Source organism: Sinohyriopsis cumingii, unplaced genomic scaffold (genome assembly GCF_028554795.1).
Source record: "Sinohyriopsis cumingii isolate HCF-2022 unplaced genomic scaffold, ASM2855479v2 utg000957l, whole genome shotgun sequence".
Lineage (NCBI taxonomy): Eukaryota > Metazoa > Mollusca > Bivalvia > Unionida > Unionidae > Sinohyriopsis > Sinohyriopsis cumingii.
Window position 1 is genome coordinate 175756 of NW_028315947.1, and position 24423 is coordinate 200178.

The window sequence follows — 24423 nt, forward strand, 5'->3', positions numbered from 1 at the left end:
TATATATATATATATATATATTTATATATATATATATATACATTTATATCTATATATATATATATATATATATATATATATATATATATATATATAGATAGATAGATAGATATAGATATAGATATTTATATATATTGGGTTTTTCTATGTTATATGTGCAATCCCACTGAGAACTGACCATAGTCTGAACCATTCTACTTATGACAATTAAATGGAGTGGTTCTCCTAAATAACTGTTTACATGATCAAAATGGTGTCTTGATGTGGCGCATCTCACGTTTCTTGAGTTCATTGTGAATATCACATCACGTTCGTTCGCTTACTTCACTTTAGCATCTCTACTTTCAAATGGACGAAACAGATTCTTTAGTTCATCATTATTTACCTTCATTTGATCTTCAACGTCACGTCATTGACAGTAATATTTCCATCCATATTTTATTATTTTTTCTCATTATTGCTGTTCCTTTTTGACTCATGCATCAGTACTCTATTTGCACTAAAACACATTGGTTTCATTAGGTCTTTTACCTGCTCCAAAGTATTCTGTTTTTTCCATGTACATAGCTATAAGGCAACATAAAGCTACCTAGTTGGAGTTTTGATAACGTATGTCATGACCTTAAGGAAGATTTACATCTATAGTGTACTTATACAATTCGTAACAAGAGACTGCATTTCTATCAGACATTAGCTTAACGCTGCTTTACCCATTCTCTTTATGGTGTGGCTTAATGACATTTTGGTTCATGTTTCTCGTCGATTATAATTTGCCAGAGTTCAACCAAGTACAACATTCTTCTATCATGACACTCACAAATAACTTCATATTCTAGCAGCGGAAACCATAAACGATTATGAAAAGAATCCTTTATAAATCGACAGAAATACGATATTGTCAGTTTCCTTAGTAAAATAAGTTCGGTTTGTTTCTACGTCCACTCTTTGTACGGACATTTATTATTTTCTTCAGTGTACATGAAGTTTATAAATAATTTCATGGATATCCAGTGTGCTTTTATATGCCACTTTCGTCAAACCCTTGCTCTTCTTAGTGGGCCTGCTGGTCAGGCGATTATAGTTGATCCGAGGTCATTCAATTTCATATTGCTGTGACATAATAGTCCCAAATGATTTCCCAATCTAGCACTGGAAATCAGAGTTGATATGAAAAGGATCCTATCATTGGTAATGTTGGCAGTAAATCTGAAAATGGTTAAAATTCCTATAGCAAAGTACGTCCGCCTTGTTTCCAAGTCCACTTGCTGTATAGTCTTTAATTACTGACATGTAAGGGTTGATTTAATTGTATAACCAACTAAATAAGGAATGCCCACATGTAAAACTTTCTTCAGTGTACACATAATGTTTATAAACAGTTCTATGGGGATCCGTGCACACCTTAATACCACTCTCATCAAACCCTTGCTCCTTTTAGTGGGCCTGGTCATGCGATTCTGAACGCTTTATATGGTGAGGGCACTGGACCAATATGGCTGAGTTCGTTAAATTGCAAAGGAAATGAGACAACCGTGGTGGATTGCCTTTCTCATTTTTATTCCTGGGGAGTCACTGGTTGTAGTCACAGACAGGATGCTGGAGTTTTCTGTGGCCAACTACCAGGTATTCAGCTTCAATTTCATTTCGTTTTGGTACAATACGGCCGTTTCATTTCGACATATTATGTTGTTTTTTCCAATGCGAAATAGTTGGATTGTGTAGGACCAAACACATTTCTGCAACATAGTCACGCCATATAAAAACTGCGATACGAAAGCGTGTTTGACAACGATGGATAATTCATAATCTGATCAGAAGTATACTGAGTCATTACAAATACATTGAATAAAAGGTAGCTGGATCAAGCATATTTGTTGCTAATAGTATTGATCTGAAAATATGACTAATAAATTAAAATAGTATATACAAAAATATGAGAAAAATTGAAACCATATAATATGTATGCAAACAGATATCCGTGTCAAACGATCATTTATCATAATTTCTCGCAAAGAAAAAAATATCAATAGCATAGCGAATTAAGTCACTGCAGACACTTTGACGGGAACGTTTCCATTAGCATGTAACTTTCCTCGCTAATAGTGTGACTCGTTTTATCTTGATTGATGTCAACAGATTTTGAAGGTGCTATAAAATCAATATTTTGTTAGTGATCAGATCTATTTGAATTCCGTGTAAATAAATGACATGACATATCTTGCTTTTATTTACAGTCTCAATCCTAAAAAAGAAAAAAGAAATATTTATTACAGTTTCACCTCTTGATATAGTTAGAATATTTCTTTTTAAAATACTCCATAGTAAAAATTGTCATTCAAATAATTATATTTAAAATTTTGAAATTGTTTATATAAAAGTTCAAAAATGAAATCTGACTATACCATCCACTGTCTTTTCGACCAGCATGCTTACGACAACGTAGGAAAAACCACATGAATCGCAGTACCATCAATATTAATGCAATACGTTTAACTGTAACTGAACTTAACATTAGAAAATCCCCATTGAGAGTCTACCAGTTAAGTTGAACATGGGATGAACCAGTATAGGACTGACAAGTAGGGAACGATACTTGATATTGTAACTGAGAACATATGTACAGTTGTGTCTGTATGAAAGAGTGCAACGACCTCGCTGGAACCGTATCAATATCTTATTCACTCGTCAGCTTGTAGCTCGTACGGGTTGGCTTTTTCCACCGTTCCGTTCAGTAAAGAAGTCTTGGGTCTCGTTCAGTCTCTCGACATCATTGGTTACGTTGATTTATACATATCACGACATATGCATCTGTCCCTTTTAATTCACTCAGGTATCCTCGTCACTAGTAATCAATGATGGTGGGTCATTTTCAAAACTATCTGATTCTGTTACAAACTCTTGTAATGTTGTACTTTTGTCCCTCCAAAAGAGAATTGAGCAGAATTTCTACTGAAAAGCAAAACTAATGAAACTACAAGTTATATATAACTTGTCAACACTAAATATACTTATCGTCAATGATTATTGAGATCTTCTGTATTTCCATACCACCTTCATTTAATTGCATCCAAAATTAAAGTCATTTCATCCCAACTCAAAAATCACTTTCAATTGAATCAGGTGAATGCTTTATTTTTAACACATATGTATCCTAACATGTGTTTCCAACCAAATCCACACATATAGTTCAATATAGATAGTTGAGTTTGGATACGTAAAGCAATAGTAATGCGGATGTTTAAAGCACTCATTAATATCTCTTACTGTGACTGTCGGAATATTTCAAAGATTTATTGAAACGTACATGTAGAACAACGCATCTGAATTTCCCCTATTTCTTCACTCAGGTCGTAACATCTATACCACGGAAACATTCACTTCTGGAATTCTCCTTTACTCATGACTACCGTCTTTCTCTAGATAATACATGTTTAGGAGTTCTAGGAAATATCCATACTAACATCTTGCCGTTGTATATTTTGTGATCGTATTTGCTAAGATCTGCTGCTGGAAGACACGGAAATACACAATAGCTAAAAAAAATCTATCTTCGTTTTATTTTCAATAATTATTGGGAAACAAACCAGTAAGAAAATGGCGAGGCTTACATATTTGTTTAGTCGCAAACTAGGGAAGACAAGTGCTGCATTGCGTATAATATTAGCTATGCATATTACACCATGTTTGATTATGTTACACATATATGCAGCCGCTTTGCAAGTTCTTATCAAGTGTATACTTTTCCAACAGATGTCAATGTAAGGCTGGTGCAAGGAAGATCCAAAAGTGATGGAAGGGTAGAAGTTCTTGTTCATGGTCAATGGGGCACAGTTTGCGACGATTGGTGGGATAACGCAGATGCAAATGTCATCTGTCGCATGCTTGGCCTAAGGTATATTTGAGTGTGTGCGTGACCCTCCCTATATATATATATATATATATATATATATATATATATATATATATATATATATATATATATATATATATATATATATATATATATATATATATACACATCTGTGTCTGTATGTCTTTGAAGATTTGTTCAGGTCAGGAGTAAAAAAAGACAATATCGACTTTTTAATGCACTTCCTGGCTTATATATTTTTATTGTACTCCCTCGCATGATATATATATATATATATATATATATATATATATATATATATATATATATATAACAGAAATAAACCTATTTGGATTTTTGATAACGTATGTCATGACTTTAAGCAAGATTTACATCTATAGTGTACTTATACAATTCATAACAAGAGAATCCATTTCTTTCAGACGTTATTATAATGCTGTTTCATCCATTCTCTTTATGGTATGGCTTAATCATAGTTTGGATCATGTTTCTCGTCGCTTATAATTGGCCAGAGTTCAACCAAGTACAACATTCTTCTATCATGACACTCACAAATAACTTCATATTCTAGTCCACTCTTTGTATAGTCTCTAACTACGGACATTTATTATTTTCTTCAGTGTACATGAAGTTTATAAATAATTTCATGGATATCCAGTGTGCATTTAAATGCCCCTTTCGTCAAACCCTGGCTCTTCTCAGTGGTCCTGCTGGTCAGGAGATTATAGTTGATCCGAGGTCATGCAATTTCAAATTGCCGTGACATAATAGTCCAAAACGATTTCCCAATCTAGCACTGGAAATATTAACTGATATCAAAAGGATCCTATCATTGGTAATGTTGGCAGTAAATCTGAAAATGGTTAAAATTCATATAGCAAAGTATGTCCGACTTGTTTCCTCGTCCACTTGCTGCATAGTCTTTAATTACTGACATGTATTGGTCGATTTAATTGTATAACCAACTAAATAATTAATGCCCACGTGCAATACTTTCTTCAGCGAATACATAATGTTCATAAACAGTTCTTTGGGGATCCGTGCACACCTTAGTACCACTCTCATCAAACCCTTGCTCCTTTCAGTGGGCCTGGTCATGCGATTCGGAATGCTTTATATGGTGAGGGCACTGGACCAATATGGCTGCGTTGGTTAAATTGCAAAGGAAATGAGACAACCGTGTTGGATTGCCATTCTCATTCTTATTCCTGGGGAGTCACTGGTTGTAGTCACCGACAGGATGCTGGAGTTTTCTGTGGCCAACTACCAGGTATTCAGCTTCAATTTCATTTCGTTTTGGTACAGTACGGCCGTTTCATTTCGACATATTATGTTGTTTGTTCCAATGCGAAATAGTTGGATTGTGTAGGACCAAACACATTTCTGCAACATAGTCAAGCCATATAAAACCTGAGATGCGAAAGCGTGTTTGATAACGATGGATAATTCATAATAAGATCAGAAGTATACTGAGTCATTATCAATACATTGAATAAAAGGTAGCTGGATCAAGCATAATTGTTTCTAATAATATTGAACTGAAAATATGACTAATAAATTAAAATAGTATATACAAAAATATGAGAAAAATTGAAACCATATAATATGTATGCAAACAGATATCCGTGTCAAACGATCATTTATCATAATTTCTCACAAAGAAAGAAATATCAATAGCATAGCGAATTAAGTCACTGCAGGCCCTTTGACGGGGAACATTTCCAGTAGCAATGTAACTTTCTTCGCTAATAGTGTGACTCGTTTTATCTTGATTGATGTCAACAGATTTGGCAGGTGCTATAAAATCAGTAATTTGTTAGTGATCAGATCTATTTGAAGTCCATGTAAATAAATGACATGACATAGCTTGCTTTTCTTTACAGTGTCAATCCTAAAAAAGACAATATAAATATTTATTAAATTTTCACCTCTTGATATAGTTAGAATATTTCTTTTTAAAATACTCCATTAAAAAAATTGTCATTCAAATAATTATATTTCAAATTATGAAATTCATTATGTAAATATTAAAAAATGAAATCTGACTATACCATCCACTGTGTTTTCGACCAGCATACTTATGACAACGGATGATAAACCACAAGAATCGCAGTACCATCAATATCAATGCAATACGTTTAACTGTAACTGAACTTGACATTAGAAAATCCCCATTGAGAGTCTACCAATTAAGTTGAACATGGGATGAACCAATATAGGACTGACAAGTAGGGAACGATACTTGATGCTATAACTGAGAACATATGTACAATTGTGTCTGTATGAAAGAATGCAACGACCTCGCTGGAACCGTATCAATATCTTATTCACTCGTCAGCTTGTAACTCGTACGGGTTGACTTTTAATACCGTTCCGTTTGCTAAAGAGGTCTTTGGGTCTCGTTCAGTCTCTCGACATCATTGGTTACGTTAATTTATACATATCACGACATATGCATCTGTCCCTTTTAATTCACTCAGGTATCCTCGTCACTAGTAATCAATGATGGTGGGTCATTTTCAAAACTATCTGATTCTGTTACAAACTCTTGTAATGTTGTACTTTTGTGCCTGCAAAAGAGAATTGATCAGAATTTCTATTGAAAAGCAAAACTAATGAAAATACAAGTTACATATAACTTGTCAACACTAAATATACTTATCGTCAATGATTATTGAGATCTTCTGTATTTCCATATCACCTTCATTTAATTGCAGCGAAAATTGAAGTCATTTCCTCCCAACTCAAAAAATCACTTTCAATTGAATAAGGTGAATGCTTTATTTTTAACACATATGTATCCTAGCATATGTTTCCAACCAAATCCACACAGATAGTTCAATTCAGATAGCTGAGTTTGGATCCGTAAAGCAATTGTAATGCGGATGTTTAAAGCACTCATTAATATCCCTTACTGTGACTGGAGGAATATTTCAAAGATTTATTGAAAGGTACATGTAGAACAACGCATCTGAATTTCCCCTATTTCTTCATAGGTCGTAACATCAATACCACGGAAATATTCACTTCTGGAATTCTCCTTTATTCATGACTACCGTCTTTCTCTAGATAATACGTGTTTAGGAGTTCTAGAAAATATCCATACTAACATCTTGCCGTTGTATGTTTTATGATCGTATTTGCTAAGAACTGCTGCTGGAACACACGGAAATACACAATACCTAAAAAAGTCTATCTTCCCTTTATTTTCAATAATTATTGGGAAACAAAACAGTAAGAAAATGGCGAGGCTTACATATTTGTATAGTCGCAAACTAGGGACGACAAGTGCTACATTGCGTAGAATATTAGCTAAGGATATTGCACCATGTTTGAGTATGTTACACATATATATGCAGCCGCCTTGCAAGTTCTTATCAAGTGTATACTTTTCCAACAGATGTCGATGTAAGGCTAGTGCAAGGAAGATCCAAAAGTGAAGGGAGAGTAGAACTTCTTTTTCTTGGTCAATGGGGCACAGTGTGCAACAATGGGTGGGATAAAGACGATGCAAATGTCGTCTGCCGCATGCTTGGCCTAAGGTATACTTGTAGAATGTGTGTGTGTGACCCTCCATATAGACAGATATATATATATATATATATATATATATATATATATATATATATATATATATATATATATATATATATATATATATATATATATATACGTGTGTGTGTGTGTGTCTGTTTCTGTGTGCGTTTGAAGATTTGTTCAGGTCAATAGACAGTGAGTAAAATATCCAACTTGAAATGCACTCCGCGGCCTTATATATCTTTTATCTTTTATCGACTTCCTCGCCTGATATATATATATATATATATATATATATATATATATATATATATATATATATATATATATATATATATATGGTTTTCTATGTTATATTTGCAATCCCACTGAGAACTGACCATAGTCTGAACTATTCTACTTATGACAATTAAATGGAGTGGTTCTCCTAAATAACTGTTTACATGATCAAAATGGTGTTTTGATGTGGCGCATCTCACGTTTCTTGAGTTCATTGTGAATATCACATCACGTTCGTTCGCTTACTTCACTTTAGCATCTCTACTTTCAAATGGACGAAACAGATTCTTTAGTTCATCATTATTTACCTTCATTTGATCTTCAACGTCACGTCATTGACAGTAATATTTCCATCCATATTTTATTATTTTTTCTCATTATTGCTGTTCCTTTTTGACTCATGCATCAGTACTCTATTTGCACTAAAACACATTGGTTTCATTAGGTCTTTTACCTGCTCCAAAGTATTCTGTTCCTTCCATGTACATAGCTATAAGGCAACAGAAAGCTACCTAGTTGGAGTTTTGATAACGTATGTCATGACTTTAAGGAAGATTTACATCTATAGTGTACTTATACAATTCGTAACAAGAGACTGCATTTCTATCAGACATTAGTTTAACGCTGCTTAACCCATTCTCTTTATGGTATGGCTTAATGACATTTTGGTTCATGTTTCTCGTCGATTATAATTGGCCAGAGTTCAACCAAGTACAACATTCTTCTATCATGACACTCACAAATAACTTCATATTCTAGCAGCGGAAACCATAAACGATTATGAAAAGAATCCTTTATAAATCGACAGAAATACGATATTGTCAGTTTACTTAGTAAAATAAGTTCGGTTTGTTTCTACGTCCACTCTTTGTACGGATATTTATTATTTTCTTCAGTGTACATGAAGTTTATAAATAATTTCATGGATATCCAGTGTGCTTTTATATGCCACTTTCGTCAAACCCTTGCTCTTCTTAGTGGGCCTGCTGGTCAGGCGATTATAGTTGATCCGAGGTCATTCAATTTCATATTGCTGTGACATAATAGTCCCAAATGATTTCCCAATCTAGCACTGGAAATCAGAGTTGATATGAAAAGGATCCTATCATTGGTAATGTTGGCAGTAAATCTGAAAATGGTTAAAATTCCTATAGCAAAGTACGTCCGCCTTGTTTCCAAGTCCACTTGCTGTATAGTCTTTAATTACTGACATGTAAGGGTTGATTTAATTGTATAACCAACTAGATAAGGAATGCCCACATGTAAAACTTTCTTCAGTGTACACATAATGTTTATAAACAGTTCTATGGGGATCCGTGCACACCTTAATACCACTCTCATCAAACCCTTGCTCCTTTTAGTGGGCCTGGTCATGCGATTCGGAACGCTTTATATGGTGAGGGCACTGGACCAATATGGCTGAGTTCGTTAAATTGCAAAGGAAATGAGACAACCGTGTTGGATTGCCATTCTCATTTTTATTCCTGGGGAGTCACTGGTTGTAGTCACATACAGGATGCTGGAGTTTTCTGTGGCCAACTACCAGGTATTCAGCTTCAATTTCATTTCGTTTTGGTACAATACGGCCGTTTCATTTCGACATATTATGTTGTTTTTTCCAATGCGAAATAGTTGGATTGTGTAGGACCAAACACATTTCTGCAACATAGTCACGCCATATAAAAACTGCGATACGAAAGCGTGTTTGACAACGATGGATAATTCATAATAAGATCAGAAGTATACTGAGTCATTATCAATACCTTGAATAAAAGGTAGCTGGATCAAGCATATTTGTTGCTAATAATATTGAACTGAAAATATGACTAATAAATTAAAATAGTATATACAAAAATATGAGAAAAATTGAAACCATATAATATGTATGCAAACAGATATCCGTGTCAAACGATCATTTATCATAATTTCTCACAAAGAAAGAAATATCAATAGCATAGCGAATTAAGTCACTGCAGGCCCTTTGACGGGGAACATTTCCAGTAGCAATGTAACTTTCTTCGCTAATAGTGTGACTCGTTTTATCTTGATTGATGTCAACAGATTTGGCAGGTGCTATAAAATCAGTAATTTGTTAGTGATCAGATCTATTTGAAGTCCATGTAAATAAATGACATGACATAGCTTGCTTTTCTTTACAGTGTCAATCCTAAAAAAGACAATATAAATATTTATTAAATTTTCACCTCTTGATATAGTTAGAATATTTCTTTTTAAAATACTCCATTAAAAAATTGTCATTCAAATAATTATATTTCAAATTATGAAATTCATTATGTAAATATTAAAAAATGAAATCTGACTATACCATCCACTGTCTTTTCGACCAGCATACTTATGACAACGTATGAAAAACCACAAGAATCGCAGTACCATCAATATCAATGCAATACGTTTAACTGTAACTGAACTTGACATTAGAAAATCCCCATTGAGAGTCTACCAATTAAGTTGAACATGGGATGAACCAATATAGGACTGACAAGTAGGGAACGATACTTGATGCTATAACTGAGAACATATGTACAATTGTGTCTGTATGAAAGAATGCAACGACCTCGCTGGAACCGTATCAATATCTTATTCACTCGTCAGCTTGTAACTCGTACGGGTTGACTTTTAATACCGTTCCGTTTGCTAAAGAGGTCTTTGGGTCTCGTTCAGTCTCTCGACATCATTGGTTACGTTAATATATACATATCACGCCATATGCATCTGTCCCTTTTAATTCACTCAGGTATCCTCGTCACTAGTAATCAATGATGGTGGGTCATTTTCAAAACTATCTGATTCTGTTACAAACTCTTGTAATGTTGTACTTTTGTCCCTCCAAAAGAGAATTGATCAGAATTTCTATTGAAAAGCAAAACTAATGAAAATACAAGTTACATATAACTTGTCAACACTAAATATACTTATCGTCAATGATTATTGAGATCTTCTGTATTTCCATACCACCTTCATTTAATTGCAGCGAAAATTGAAGTCATTTCCTCCCAACTCAAAAAATCACTTTCAATTGAATAAGGTGAATGCTTTATTTTTAACACATATGTATCCTAGCATGTGTTTCCAACCAAATCCACACAGATAGTTCAATTCAGATAGTTGAGTTTGGATCCGTAAAGCAATTGTAATGCGGATGTTTAAAGCACTCATTAATATCCCTTACTGTGACTGGAGGAATATTTCAAAGATTTATTGAAAGGTACATGTAGAACAACGCATCTGAATTTCCCCTATTTCTTCATAGGTCGTAACATCAATACCACGGAAATATTCACTTCTGGAATTCTCCTTTATTCATGACTACCGTCTTTCTCTAGATAATACATGTTTAGGAGTTCTAGAAAATATCCATACTAACATCTTGCCGTTGTATGTTTTATGATCGTATTTGCTAAGAACTGCTGCTGGAACACACGGAAATACACAATACCTAAAAAAATCTATCTTCCCTTTATTTTCAATAATTATTGGGAAACAAAACAGTAAGAAAATGGCGAGGCTTACATATTTGTATAGTCGCAAACTAGGGACGACAAGTGCTACATTGCGTAGAATATTAGCTAAGGATATTACACCATGTTTGAGTATGTTACACATATATATGCAGCCGCCTTGCAAGTTCTTATCAAGTGTATACTTTTCCAACAGATGTCGATGTAAGGCTAGTGCAAGGAAGATCCAAAAGTGAAGGGAGAGTAGAAGTTCTTTTTCTTGGTCAATGGGGCACAGTGTGCAACAATGGGTGGGATAAAGACGATGCAAATGTCGTCTGCCGCATGCTTGGCCTAAGGTATACTTGTAGAATGTGTGTGTGTGACCCTCCATATAGACAGATATATATATATATATATATATATATATATATATATATATATATATATATATATACGTGTGTGTGTGTGTGTCTGTTTCTGTGTGCGTTTGAAGATTTGTTCAGGTCAATAGACAGTGAGCAAAATATCCAACTTGTAATGCACTCCGCGGCCTTATATATCTTTTATCTTTTATCGACTTCCTCGCCTGTCATATATATATATATATATATATATATATATATATATATATATATATATATATATATATATATATATATGGTTTTCTATGTTATATTTGCAATCCCACTGAGAACTGACCATAGTCTGAACTATTCTACTTATGACAATTAAATGGAGTGGTTCTCCTAAATAACTGTTTACATGATCAAAATGGTGTTTTGATGTGGCGCATCTCACGTTTCTTGAGTTCATTGTGAATATCACATCACGTTCGTTCGCTTACTTCACTTTAGCATCTCTACTTTCAAATGGACGAAACAGATTCTTTAGTTCATCATTATTTACCTTCATTTGATCTTCAACGTCACGTCATTGACAGTAATATTTCCATCCATATTTTATTATTTTTTCTCATTATTGCTGTTCCTTTTTGACTCATGCATCAGTACTCTATTTGCACTAAAACACATTGGTTTCATTAGGTCTTTTACCTGCTCCAAAGTATTCTGTTCCTTCCATGTACATAGCTATAAGGCAACAGAAAGCTACCTAGTTGGAGTTTTGATAACGTATGTCATGACTTTAAGGAAGATTTACATCTATAGTGTACTTATACAATTCGTAACAAGAGACTGCATTTCTATCAGACATTAGTTTAACGCTGCTTAACCCATTCTCTTTATGGTATGGCTTAATGACATTTTGGTTCATGTTTCTCGTCGATTATAATTGGCCAGAGTTCAACCAAGTACAACATTCTTCTATCATGACACTCACAAATAACTTCATATTCTAGCAGCGGAAACCATAAACGATTATGAAAAGAATCCTTTATAAATCGACAGAAATACGATATTGTCAGTTTACTTAGTAAAATAAGTTCGGTTTGTTTCTACGTCCACTCTTTGTACGGATATTTATTATTTTCTTCAGTGTACATGAAGTTTATAAATAATTTCATGGATATCCAGTGTGCTTTTATATGCCACTTTCGTCAAACCCTTGCTCTTCTTAGTGGGCCTGCTGGTCAGGCGATTATAGTTGATCCGAGGTCATTCAATTTCATATTGCTGTGACATAATAGTCCCAAATGATTTCCCAATCTAGCACTGGAAATCAGAGTTGATATGAAAAGGATCCTATCATTGGTAATGTTGGCAGTAAATCTGAAAATGGTTAAAATTCCTATAGCAAAGTACGTCCGCCTTGTTTCCAAGTCCACTTGCTGTATAGTCTTTAATTACTGACATGTAAGGGTTGATTTAATTGTATAACCAACTAAATAAGGAATGCCCACATGTAAAACTTTCTTCAGTGTACACATAATGTTTATAAACAGTTCTATGGGGATCCGTGCACACCTTAATACCACTCTCATCAAACCCTTGCTCCTTTTAGTGGGCCTGGTCATGCGATTCTGAACGCTTTATATGGTGAGGGCACTGGACCAATATGGCTGAGTTGGTTAAATTGCAAAGGAAATGAGACAACCGTGTTGGATTGCCTTTCTCCTTCTTATTCCTGGGGAGTCCCTGGTTGTAGTCACAGACAGGATGCTGGAGTTTTCTGTGGCCAACTACCAGGTATTCAGCTTCAATTTCATTTCGTTTTGGTACAATACGGCCGTTTCATTTCGACATATTATGTTGTTTTTTCCAATGCGAAATAGTTGGATTGTGTAGGACCAAACACATTTCTGCAACATAGTCACGCCATATAAAAACTGCGATACGAAAGCGTGTTTGACAACGATGGATAATTCATAATCTGATCAGAAGTATACTGAGTCATTATCAATACATTGAATAAAAGGTAGCTGGATCAAGCAAATTTGTTGCTAATACTATTGAACTGAAAATATGACTAATAAATTAAAATAGTATATACAAAAATATGAGAAAAATTGAAACCATATAATATGTATGCAAACAGATATCCGTGTCAAACGATCATTTATCATAATTTCTCACAAAGAAAGAAATATCAATAGCATAGCGAATTAGGTCACTGCAGGCCCTTTGACGGGGAACATTTCCAGTAGCAATGTAACTTTCTTCGCTAATAGTGTGACTCGTTTTATCTTGATTGATGTCAACAGATTTGGCAGGTGCTATAAAATCAGTAATTTGTTAGTGATCAGATCTATTTGAAGTCCATGTAAATAAATGACATGACATAGCTTGCTTTTCTTTACAGTGTCAATCCTAAAAAAGACAATATAAATATTTATTAAATTTTCACCTCTTGATATAGTTAGAATATTTCTTTTTAAAATACTCCATTAAAAAAATTGTCATTCAAATAATTATATTTCAAATTATGAAATTCATTATGTAAATATTAAAAAATGAAATCTGACTATACCATCCACTGTGTTTTCGACCAGCATACTTATGACAACGGATGATAAACCACAAGAATCGCAGTACCATCAATATCAATGCAATACGTTTAACTGTAACTGAACTTGACATTAGAAAATCCCCATTGAGAGTCTACCAATTAAGTTGAACATGGGATGAACCAATATAGGACTGACAAGTAGGGAACGATACTTGATGCTATAACTGAGAACATATGTACAATTGTGTCTGTATGAAAGAATGCAACGACCTCGCTGGAACCGTATCAATATCTTATTCACTCGTCAGCTTGTAACTCGTACGGGTTGACTTTTAATACCGTTCCGTTTGCTAAAGAGGTCTTTGGGTCTCGTTCAGTCTCTCGACATCATTGGTTACGTTAATATATACATATCACGCCATATGCATCTGTCCCTTTTAATTCACTCAGGTATCCTCGTCACTAGTAATCAATGATGGTGGGTCATTTTCAAAACTATCTGATTCTGTTACAAACTCTTGTAATGTTGTACTTTTGTCCCTCCAAAAGAGAATTGATCAGAATTTCTATTGAAAAGCAAAACTAATGAAAATACAAGTTACATATAACTTGTCAACACTAAATATACTTATCGTCAATGATTATTGAGATCTTCTGTATTTCCATACCACCTTCATTTAATTGCAGCGAAAATTGAAGTCATTTCCTCCCAACTCAAAAAATCACTTTCAATTGAATAAGGTGAATGCTTTATTTTTAACACATATGTATCCTAGCATGTGTTTCCAACCAAATCCACACAGATAGTTCAATTCAGATAGTTGAGTTTGGATCCGTAAAGCAATTGTAATGCGGATGTTTAAAGCACTCATTAATATCCCTTACTGTGACTGGAGGAATATTTCAAAGATTTATTGAAAGGTACATGTAGAACAACGCATCTGAATTTCCCCTATTTCTTCATAGGTCGTAACATCAATACCACGGAAATATTCACTTCTGGAATTCTCCTTTATTCATGACTACCGTCTTTCTCTAGATAATACATGTTTAGGAGTTCTAGAAAATATCCATACTAACATCTTGCCGTTGTATGTTTTATGATCGTATTTGCTAAGAACTGCTGCTGGAACACACGGAAATACACAATACCTAAAAAAATCTATCTTCCCTTTATTTTCAATAATTATTGGGAAACAAAACAGTAAGAAAATGGCGAGGCTTACATATTTGTATAGTCGCAAACTAGGGACGACAAGTGCTACATTGCGTAGAATATTAGCTAAGGATATTACACCATGTTTGAGTATGTTACACATATATATGCAGCCGCCTTGCAAGTTCTTATCAAGTGTATACTTTTCCAACAGATGTCGATGTAAGGCTAGTGCAAGGAAGATCCAAAAGTGAAGGGAGAGTAGAAGTTCTTTTTCTTGGTCTATGGGGCACAGTGTGCAACAATGGGTGGGATAAAGACGATGCAAATGTCGTCTGCCGCATGCTTGGCCTAAGGTATACTTGTAGAATGTGTGTGTGTGACCCTCCATATAGACAGATATATATATATATATATATATATATATATATATATATATATATATATATATATATATATATATATATACGTGTGTGTGTGTGTGTGTCTGTTTCTGTGTGCGTTTGAAGATTTGTTCAGGTCAATAGACAGTGAGTAAAATATCCAACTTGTAATGCACTCCGCGGCCTTATATATCTCTTATCTTTTATCCACTTCCTCGCCTGTTATATATATATATATATATATATATATATATATATATATATATATATATATATATATATATATATATATATATATATATATATATATATATATGGTTTTCTATGTTATATTTGCAATCCCACTGAGAACTGACCATAGTCTGAACTATTCTACTTATGACAATTAAATGGAGTGGTTCTCCTAAATAACTGTTTACATGATCAAAATGGTGTTTTGATGTGGCGCATCTCACGTTTCTTGAGTTCATTGTGAATATCACATCACGTTCGTTCGCTTACTTCACTTTAGCATCTCTACTTTCAAATGGACGAAACAGATTCTTTAGTTCATCATTATTTACCTTCATTTGATCTTCAACGTCACGTCATTGACAGTAATATTTCCATCCATATTTTATTATTTTTTCTCATTATTGCTGTTCCTTTTTGACTCATGCATCAGTACTCTATTTGAACTAAAACACATTGGTTTCATTAGGTCTTTAACCTGCTCCAAAGTATTCTGTTCCTTCCATGTACATAGCTATAAGGCAACAGAAAGCTACCTAGTTGGAGTTTTGATAACGTATGTCATGACTTTAAGGAAGATTTACATCTATAGTGTACTTATACAATTCGTAACAAGAGACTGCATTTCTATCAGACATTAGTTTAACGCTGCTTAACCCATTCTCTTTATTGTATGGCTTAATGACATTTTGGTTCATGTTTCTCGTCGATTATAATTGGCCAGAGTTCAACCAAGTACAACATTCTTCTATCATGACACTCACAAATAACTTCATATTCTAGCAGCGAAACCATAAACGATTATGAAAAGAATCCTTTATAAATCGACAGAAATACGATATTGTCAGTTTACTTAGTAAAATAAGTTCGGTTTGTTTCTACGTCCACTCTTTGTACGGACATTTATTATTTTCTTCAGTGTACATGAAGTTTATAAATAATTTCATGGATATCCAGTGTGCTTTTATATGCCACTTTCGTCAAACCCTTGCTCTTCTTAGTGGGCCTGCTGGTCAGGCGATTATAGTTGATCCGAGGTCATTCAATTTCATATTGCTGTGACATAATAGTCCCAAATGATTTCCCAATCTAGCACTGGAAATCAGAGTTGATATGAAAAGGATCCTATCATTGGTAATGTTGGCAGTAAATCTGAAAATGGTTAAAATTCCTATAGCAAAGTACGTCCGCCTTGTTTCCAAGTCCACTTGCTGTATAGTCTTTAATTACTGACATGTAAGGGTTGATTTAATTGTATAACCAACTAAATAAGGAATGCCCACATGTAAAACTTTCTTCAGTGTACACATAATGTTTATAAACAGTTCTATGGGGATCCGTGCACACCTTAATACCACTCTCATCAAACCCTTGCTCCTTTTAGTGGGCCTGGTCATGCGATTCGGAACGCTTTATATGGTGAGGGCACTGGACCAATATGGCTGAGTTCGTTAAATTGCAAAGGAAATGAGACAACCGTGTTGGATTGCCTTTCTCATTCTTATTCCTGGGGAGTCACTGGTTGTAGTCACAGACAGGATGCTGGAGTTTTCTGTGGCCAACTACCAGGTATTCAGCTTCAATTTCATTTCGTTTTGGTACAGTACGGCCGTTTCATTTCGACATATTATGTTGTTTTTTCCAATGCGAAATAGTTGGATTGTGTAGGACCAAACACATTTCTGCAACATAGTCACGCCATATAAAAACTGCCATACGAAAGCGTGTTTGACAACGATGGATAATTCATAATCTGATCGGAAGTATACTGAGTTATTATCAATGCATTGAATAAAAGGTAGCTGGATCAGGCATAATTGTTGCTAATAGTATTGATCTGAAAATATGACTAATAAATTAAAATAGTATATACAAAAATATGAGAAAAATTGAAACCATATAATATGTATGCAAACAGATATCCGTGTCAAACGATCATTTATCATAATTTCTCACAAAGAAAAAAATATCAATAGCATAGCGAATTAAGTCACTGCAGACACTTTGACGGGGAATGTTTCCATTAGCATGTAACTTTCCTCGCTAATAGTGTGACTCGTTTTATCTTGATTGATGTCAACAGATTTTGAAGGTGCTATAAAATCAATATTTTGTTAGTGATCAGATCTATTTGAATTCCGTGTAAATAAATGACATGACATATCTTGCTTTTATTTACAGTCTCAATCCTAAAAAAGAAAAAAGAAATATTTATTACAGTTTCACCTCTTGATATAGTTAGAATATTTCTTTTTAAAATACTCCATAGTAAAAATTGTCATTCAAATAATGATATTTAAAAGTTTGAAATTGTTTATATAAAAGTTCAAAAATGAAATCTGACTATACCATCCACTGTCTTTTCGACCAGCATGCTTATGACAACGTAGGAAAAACCACATGAATCGCAGTACCATCAATATTAATGCAATACGTTTAACTGTAACTGAACTTAACATTAGAAAATCCCCATTGAGAGTCTACCAATTAAGTTGAACATGGGATGAACCAGTATAGGACTGACAAGTAGGGAACGATACTTGATATTGTAACTGAGAACATATGTACAGTTGTGTCTGTATGAAAGAGTGCAACGACCTCGCTGGAACCGTATCAATATCTTATTCACTCGTCAGCTTGTAGCTCGTACGGGTTGGCTTTTTCCACCGTTCCGTTCGGTAAAGAAGTCTTGGGTCTCGTTCAGTCTCTCGACATCATTGGTTACGTTGATTTATACATATCACGACATATGCATCTGTCCCTTTTAATTCACTCAGGTATCCTCGTCACTAGTAATCAATGATGGTGGGTCATTTTCAAAACTATCTGATTCTGTTACAAACTCTTGTAATGTTGTACTTTTGTCCCTCCAAAAGAGAATTGAGCAGAATTTCTACTGAAAAGCAAAACTAATGAAACTACAAGTTATATATAACTTGTCAACACTAAATATACTTATCGTCAATGATTATTGAGATCTTCTGTATTTCCATACCACCTTCATTTAATTGCATCCAAAATTAAAGTTATTTCATCCCAACTCAAAAATCACTTTCAATTGAATCAGGTGAATGCTTTATTTTTAACACATATGTATCCTAACATGTGTTTCCAACCAAATCCACACATATAGTTCAATATAGACAGTTGAGTTTGGATACGTAAAGCAATTGTAATGCGGATGTTTAAAGCACTCATTAATATCTCTTACTGTGACTGTCGGAATATTTCAAAGATTTATTGAAAGGTACATGTAGAACAACGCATCTGAATTTCCCCTATTTCTTCACAGGTCGTAACATCAATACCACGGAAATATTCACTTCTGGAATTCTCCTTTACTCATGACTACCGTCTTTGTCTAAATAATACATGTTTAGGAGTTCTAGAAAATATCCATACTAACATCTTGCCGTTGTATGTTTTATGATCGTATTTGCTAAGAACTGCTGCTGGAACACACGGAAATACACAATACCTAAAAAAATCTATCTTCCCTTTATTTTCAATAATTATTGGGAAACAAAACAGTAAGAAAATGGCGAGGCTTACATATTTGTATAGTCGCAAACTAGGGACGACAAGTGCTACATTGCGTAGAATATTAGCTAAGGATATTACACCATGTTTGAGTATGTTACACATATATATGCAGCCGCCTTGCAAGTTCTTATCAAGTGTATACTTTTCCAACAGATGTCGATGTAAGGCTAGTGCAAGGAAGATCCAAAAGTGAAGGGAGAGTAGAAGTTCTTTTTCTTGGTCAATGGGGCACAGTGTGCAACAATGGGTGGGATAAAGACGATGCAAATGTCGTCTGCCGCATGCTTGGCCTAAGGTATACTTGTAGAATGTGTGTGTGTGACCCTCCATATAGACAGATATATATATATATATATATATATATATATATATATATATATATATATATATATATATATATATATATATATATATACGTGTGTGTGTGTGTGTCTGTTTCTGTGTGCGTTTGAAGATTTGTTCAGGTCAATAGACAGTGAGTAAAATATCCAACTTGTAATGCACTCCGCGGCCTTATATATCTTTCATCTTTTATCCACTTCCTCGCCTGATATATATATATATATATATATATATATATATATATATATATATATATATATATATATATATATATATATATATATATATATATATATGGTTTTCTATGTTATATTTGCAATCCCACTGAGAACTGACCATAGTCTGAACCATTCTACTTATGACAATTCAATGGAGTGGTTCTCCTACATAACTGTTTACATGATCAAAATGGTGTTTTGATGTGGCGCATCTCACGTTTCTTGAGTTCATTGTGAATATCACATCACGTTCGTTCGCTTACTTCACTTTAGCATCTCTACTTTCAAATGGACGAAACAGATTCTTTAGTTCATCATTATTTACCTTCATTTGATCTTCAACGTCACGTCATTGACAGTAATATTTCCATCCATATTTTATTATTTTTTCTCATTATTGCTGTTCCTTTTTGACTCATGCATCAGTACTCTATTTGCACTAAAACACATTGGTTTCATTAGGTCTTTTACCTGCTCCAAAGTATTCTGTTCCTTCCATGTACATAGCTATAAGGCAACATAAAGCTACCTAGTTGGAGTTTTGATAACGTATGTCATGACTTTAAGGAAGATTTACATCTATAGTGTACTTATACAATTCGTAACAAGAGACTGCATTTCTATCAGACATTAGTTTAACGCTGCTTAACCCATTCTCTTTATGGTATGGCTTAATGACATTTTGGTTCATGTTTCTCGTCGATTATAATTGGCCAGAGTTCAACCAAGTACAACATTCTTCTATCATGACACTCACAAATAACTTCATATTCTAGCAGCGGAAACCATAAACGATTATGAAAAGAATCCTTTATGAATCGACAGAAATACGATATTGTCAGTTTACTTAGTAAAATAAGTTCGGTTTGTTTCTACGTCCACTCTTTGTACGGACATTTATTATTTTCTTCAGTGTACATGAAGTTTATAAATAATTTCATGGATATCCAGTGTGCTTTTATATGCCACTTTCGTCAAACCCTTGCTCTTCTTAGTGGGCCTGCTGGTCAGGCGATTATAGTTGATCCGAGGTCATTCAATTTCATATTGCTGTGACATAATAGTCCCAAATGATTTCCCAATCTAGCACTGGAAATCAGAGTTGATATGAAAAGGATCCTATCATTGGTAATGTTGGCAGTAAATCTGAAAATAGTTAAAATTCCTATAGCAAAGTACGTCCGCCTTGTTTCCAAGTCCACTTGCTGTATAGTCTTTAATTACTGACATGTAAGGGTTGATTTAATTGTATAACCAACTAAATAAGGAATGCCCACATGTAAAACTTTCTTCAGTGTACACATAATGTTTATAAACAGTTCTATGGGGATCCGTGCACACCTTAATACCACTCTCATCAAACCCTTGCTCCTTTTAGTGGGCCTGGTCATGCGATTCGGAACGCTTTATATGGTAAGGGCACTGGACCAATATGGCTGAGTTCGTTAAATTGCAAAGAAAATGAGACAACCGTGTTGGATTGCCTTTCTCATTCTTATTCCTGGGGAGTCCCTGATTGTAGTCACAGACAGGATGCTGGAGTTTTCTGTGGCCAACTACCAGGTATTCAGCTTCAATTTCATTTCGTTTTTATACAATACGGCCGTTTCATTTCGACATATTATGTTGTTTTTTCCAATGCGAAATAGTTGGATTGTGTAGGACCAAACACATTTCTGCAACATAGTCACGCCATATAAAAACTGCCATACGAAAGCGTGTTTGACAACGATGGATAATTCATAATCTGATCGGAAGTATACTGAGTTATTATCAATGCATTGAATAAAAGGTAGCTGGATCAGGCATAATTGTTGCTAATAGTATTGATCTGAAAATATGACTAATAAATTAAAATAGTATATACAAAAATATGAGAAAAATTGAAACCATATAATATGTATGCAAACAGATATCCGTGTCAAACGATCATTTATCATAATTTCTCACAAAGAAAAAAATATCAATAGCATAGCGAATTAAGTCACTGCAGACACTTTGACGGGGAATGTTTCCATTAGCATGTAACTTTCCTCGCTAATAGTGTGACTCGTTTTATCTTGATTGATGTCAACAGATTTTGAAGGTGCTATAAAATCAATATTTTGTTAGTGATCAGATCTATTTGAATTCCGTGTAAATAAATGACATGACATATCTTGCTTTTATTTACAGTCTCAATCCTAAAAAAGAAAAAAGAAATATTTATTACAGTTTCACCTCTTGATATAGTTAGAATATTTCTTTTTAAAATACTCCATAGTAAAAATTGTCATTCAAATAATTATATTTAAAATTTTGAAATTGTTTATATAAAAGTTCAAAAATGAAATCTGACTATACCATCCACTGTCTTTTCGACCAGCATGCTTATGACAACGTAGGAAAAACCACATGAATCGCAGTACCATCAATATTAATGCAATACGTTTTACTGTAACTGAACTTAACATTAGAAAATCCCCATTGAGAGTCTACCAATTAAGTTGAACATGGGATGAACCAGTATAGGACTGACAAGTAGGGAACGATACTTGATATTGTAACTAATAACTTATGTACAATTGTGTCTGTATGAAAGAATGCAACGACCTCGCTGGAACCGTATCAATATCTTATTCACTCGTCAGCTTGTAGCTCGTACGGGTTGGCTTTTTCCACCGTTCCGTTCGGTAAAGAAGTCTTGGGTCTCGTTCAGTCTCTCGACATCATTGGTTACGTTGATTTATACATATCACGACATATGCATCTGTCCCTTTTAATTCACTCAGGTATCCTCGTCACTAGTAATCAATGATGGTGGGTCATTTTCAAAACTATCTGATTCTGTTACAAACTCTTGTAATGTTGTACTTTTGTCCCTCCAAAAGAGAAATGAGCAGAATTTCTATTGAAAAGCAAAACTAATGAAAATACAAGTTATATATAACTTGTCAACACTAAATATACTTATCGTCAATGATTATTGAGATCTTCTGTATTTCCATACCACCTTCATTTAATTGCATCCAAAACTAAAGTCATTTCATCCCAACTCAAAAATCACTTTCAATTGAATCAGGTGAATGCTTTATTTTTAACACATATCTATCCTAACATGTGTTTCCAACCAAATCCACACATATAGTTCAATACAGATAGTTGAGTTTGGATACGTAAAGCAATTGTAATGCGGATGTTTAAAGCACTCATTAATATCTCTTACTGTGACTGTCGGAATATTTCAAAGATTTATTGAAAGGTACATGTAGAACAACGCATCTGAATTTCCCCTATTTCTTCACACAGGTCGTAACATCTATATCACGGAAACATTCACTTCTGGAATTCACCTTTGCTCATGACTACCGTCTTTCTCTAGATAATACATGTTTAGGAGTTCTAGAAAATATCCATACTAACATCTTGCCGTTGTATATTTTATGATCGTATTTGCTAAGATCTGCTGCTGGAAGACACGGAAATACACAATAGCTAAAAAAATTTATCTTCCTTTTATTTTCAATAATTATTGGGAAACAAACCAGTAAGAAAATGGCGAGGCTTACATATTTGTTTAGTCGCAAACTAGGGAAGACAAGTGCTGCATTGCGTATAATATTAGCTATGCATATTACACCATGTTTGATTATGTTACACATATATGCAGCCGCTTTGCAAGTTCTTATCAAGTGTATACTTTTCCAACAGATGTCAATGTAAGGCTGGTGCAAGGAAGATCCAAAAGTGATGGAAGGGTAGAAGTTCTTGTTCATGGTCAATGGGGCACAGTTTGCGACGATGGGTGGGATAACGCAGATGCAAATGTCATCTGTCGCATGCTTGGCCTAAGGTATATTTGAGTGTGTGCGTGACCCTCCCTATATATATATATATATATATATATATATATATATATATATATATATATATATATATATATACATCTGTGTCTGTATGTCTTTGAAGATTTGTTCAGGTCAGGAGTAAATAAGGAAAATATCGACTTTTTAATGCACTTCCTGGCTTATATAGTTTTATTGTACTCCCTCGCATGATATAATATATATATATATATATATATATATATATATATATATATATATATATATATATATATATATATATATATATATATATATAACAGAAATCAACCTATTTGGATTTTTGATAACGTATGTCATGACTTTAAGCAAGATTTACATCTATAGTGTACTTATACAATTCATAACAAGAAATTCCATTTCTTTCAGACGTTATTATAATGCTGTTTCATCCATTCTCTTTATGGTATGGCTTAATCATAGTTTTAATCATGTTTCTCGTCGCTTATAATTGGCCAGAGTTCAACCAAGTACAACATTCTTCTATCATGACACTCACAAATAACTTCATATTCTAGTAGCGGAAACCATACACGATTGTGAAAAGAATCCTTTATAAATCTACAGAAATACGATATTGTCAGTTTACTTAGTAAAATAAGTTCGGTTTGTTTCTTCGTCCACTCTTTGTATAG

General features: G+C 33.9%; 1 protein-coding gene across 19 annotated transcripts in view; it reads left to right on the forward strand.

Annotated features, from left to right (window-relative positions):
• The window catches only part of LOC149772939 (scavenger receptor cysteine-rich domain-containing protein DMBT1-like), a 78772-nt gene that overhangs the window by 44779 nt on the left and 9570 nt on the right, over positions 1-24423 (forward strand). For 9 of the 19 annotated variants that reach the window (XM_089947068.1, XM_089947067.1, XM_089947071.1 and 6 more), the window contains 12 exons: positions 1439-1623; positions 3751-3892; positions 4957-5141; positions 7272-7413; positions 9049-9233; positions 11363-11504; positions 13108-13292; positions 15423-15564; positions 17207-17391; positions 19519-19660; positions 21304-21488; positions 23616-23757. In XM_089947068.1, the coding sequence (XP_089803194.1) occupies positions 1439-1623; positions 3751-3892; positions 4957-5141; positions 7272-7413; positions 9049-9233; positions 11363-11504; positions 13108-13292; positions 15423-15564; positions 17207-17391; positions 19519-19660; positions 21304-21488; positions 23616-23757 (1962 nt within the window). The remainder of the gene's footprint in view (positions 1-1438; positions 1624-3750; positions 3893-4956; positions 5142-7271; positions 7414-9048; positions 9234-11362; positions 11505-13107; positions 13293-15422; positions 15565-17206; positions 17392-19518; positions 19661-21303; positions 21489-23615; positions 23758-24423) is intronic. The other 10 variants (XR_016417528.1, XR_016417527.1, XR_016417526.1 and 7 more) reach the window with 7 other exon arrangements.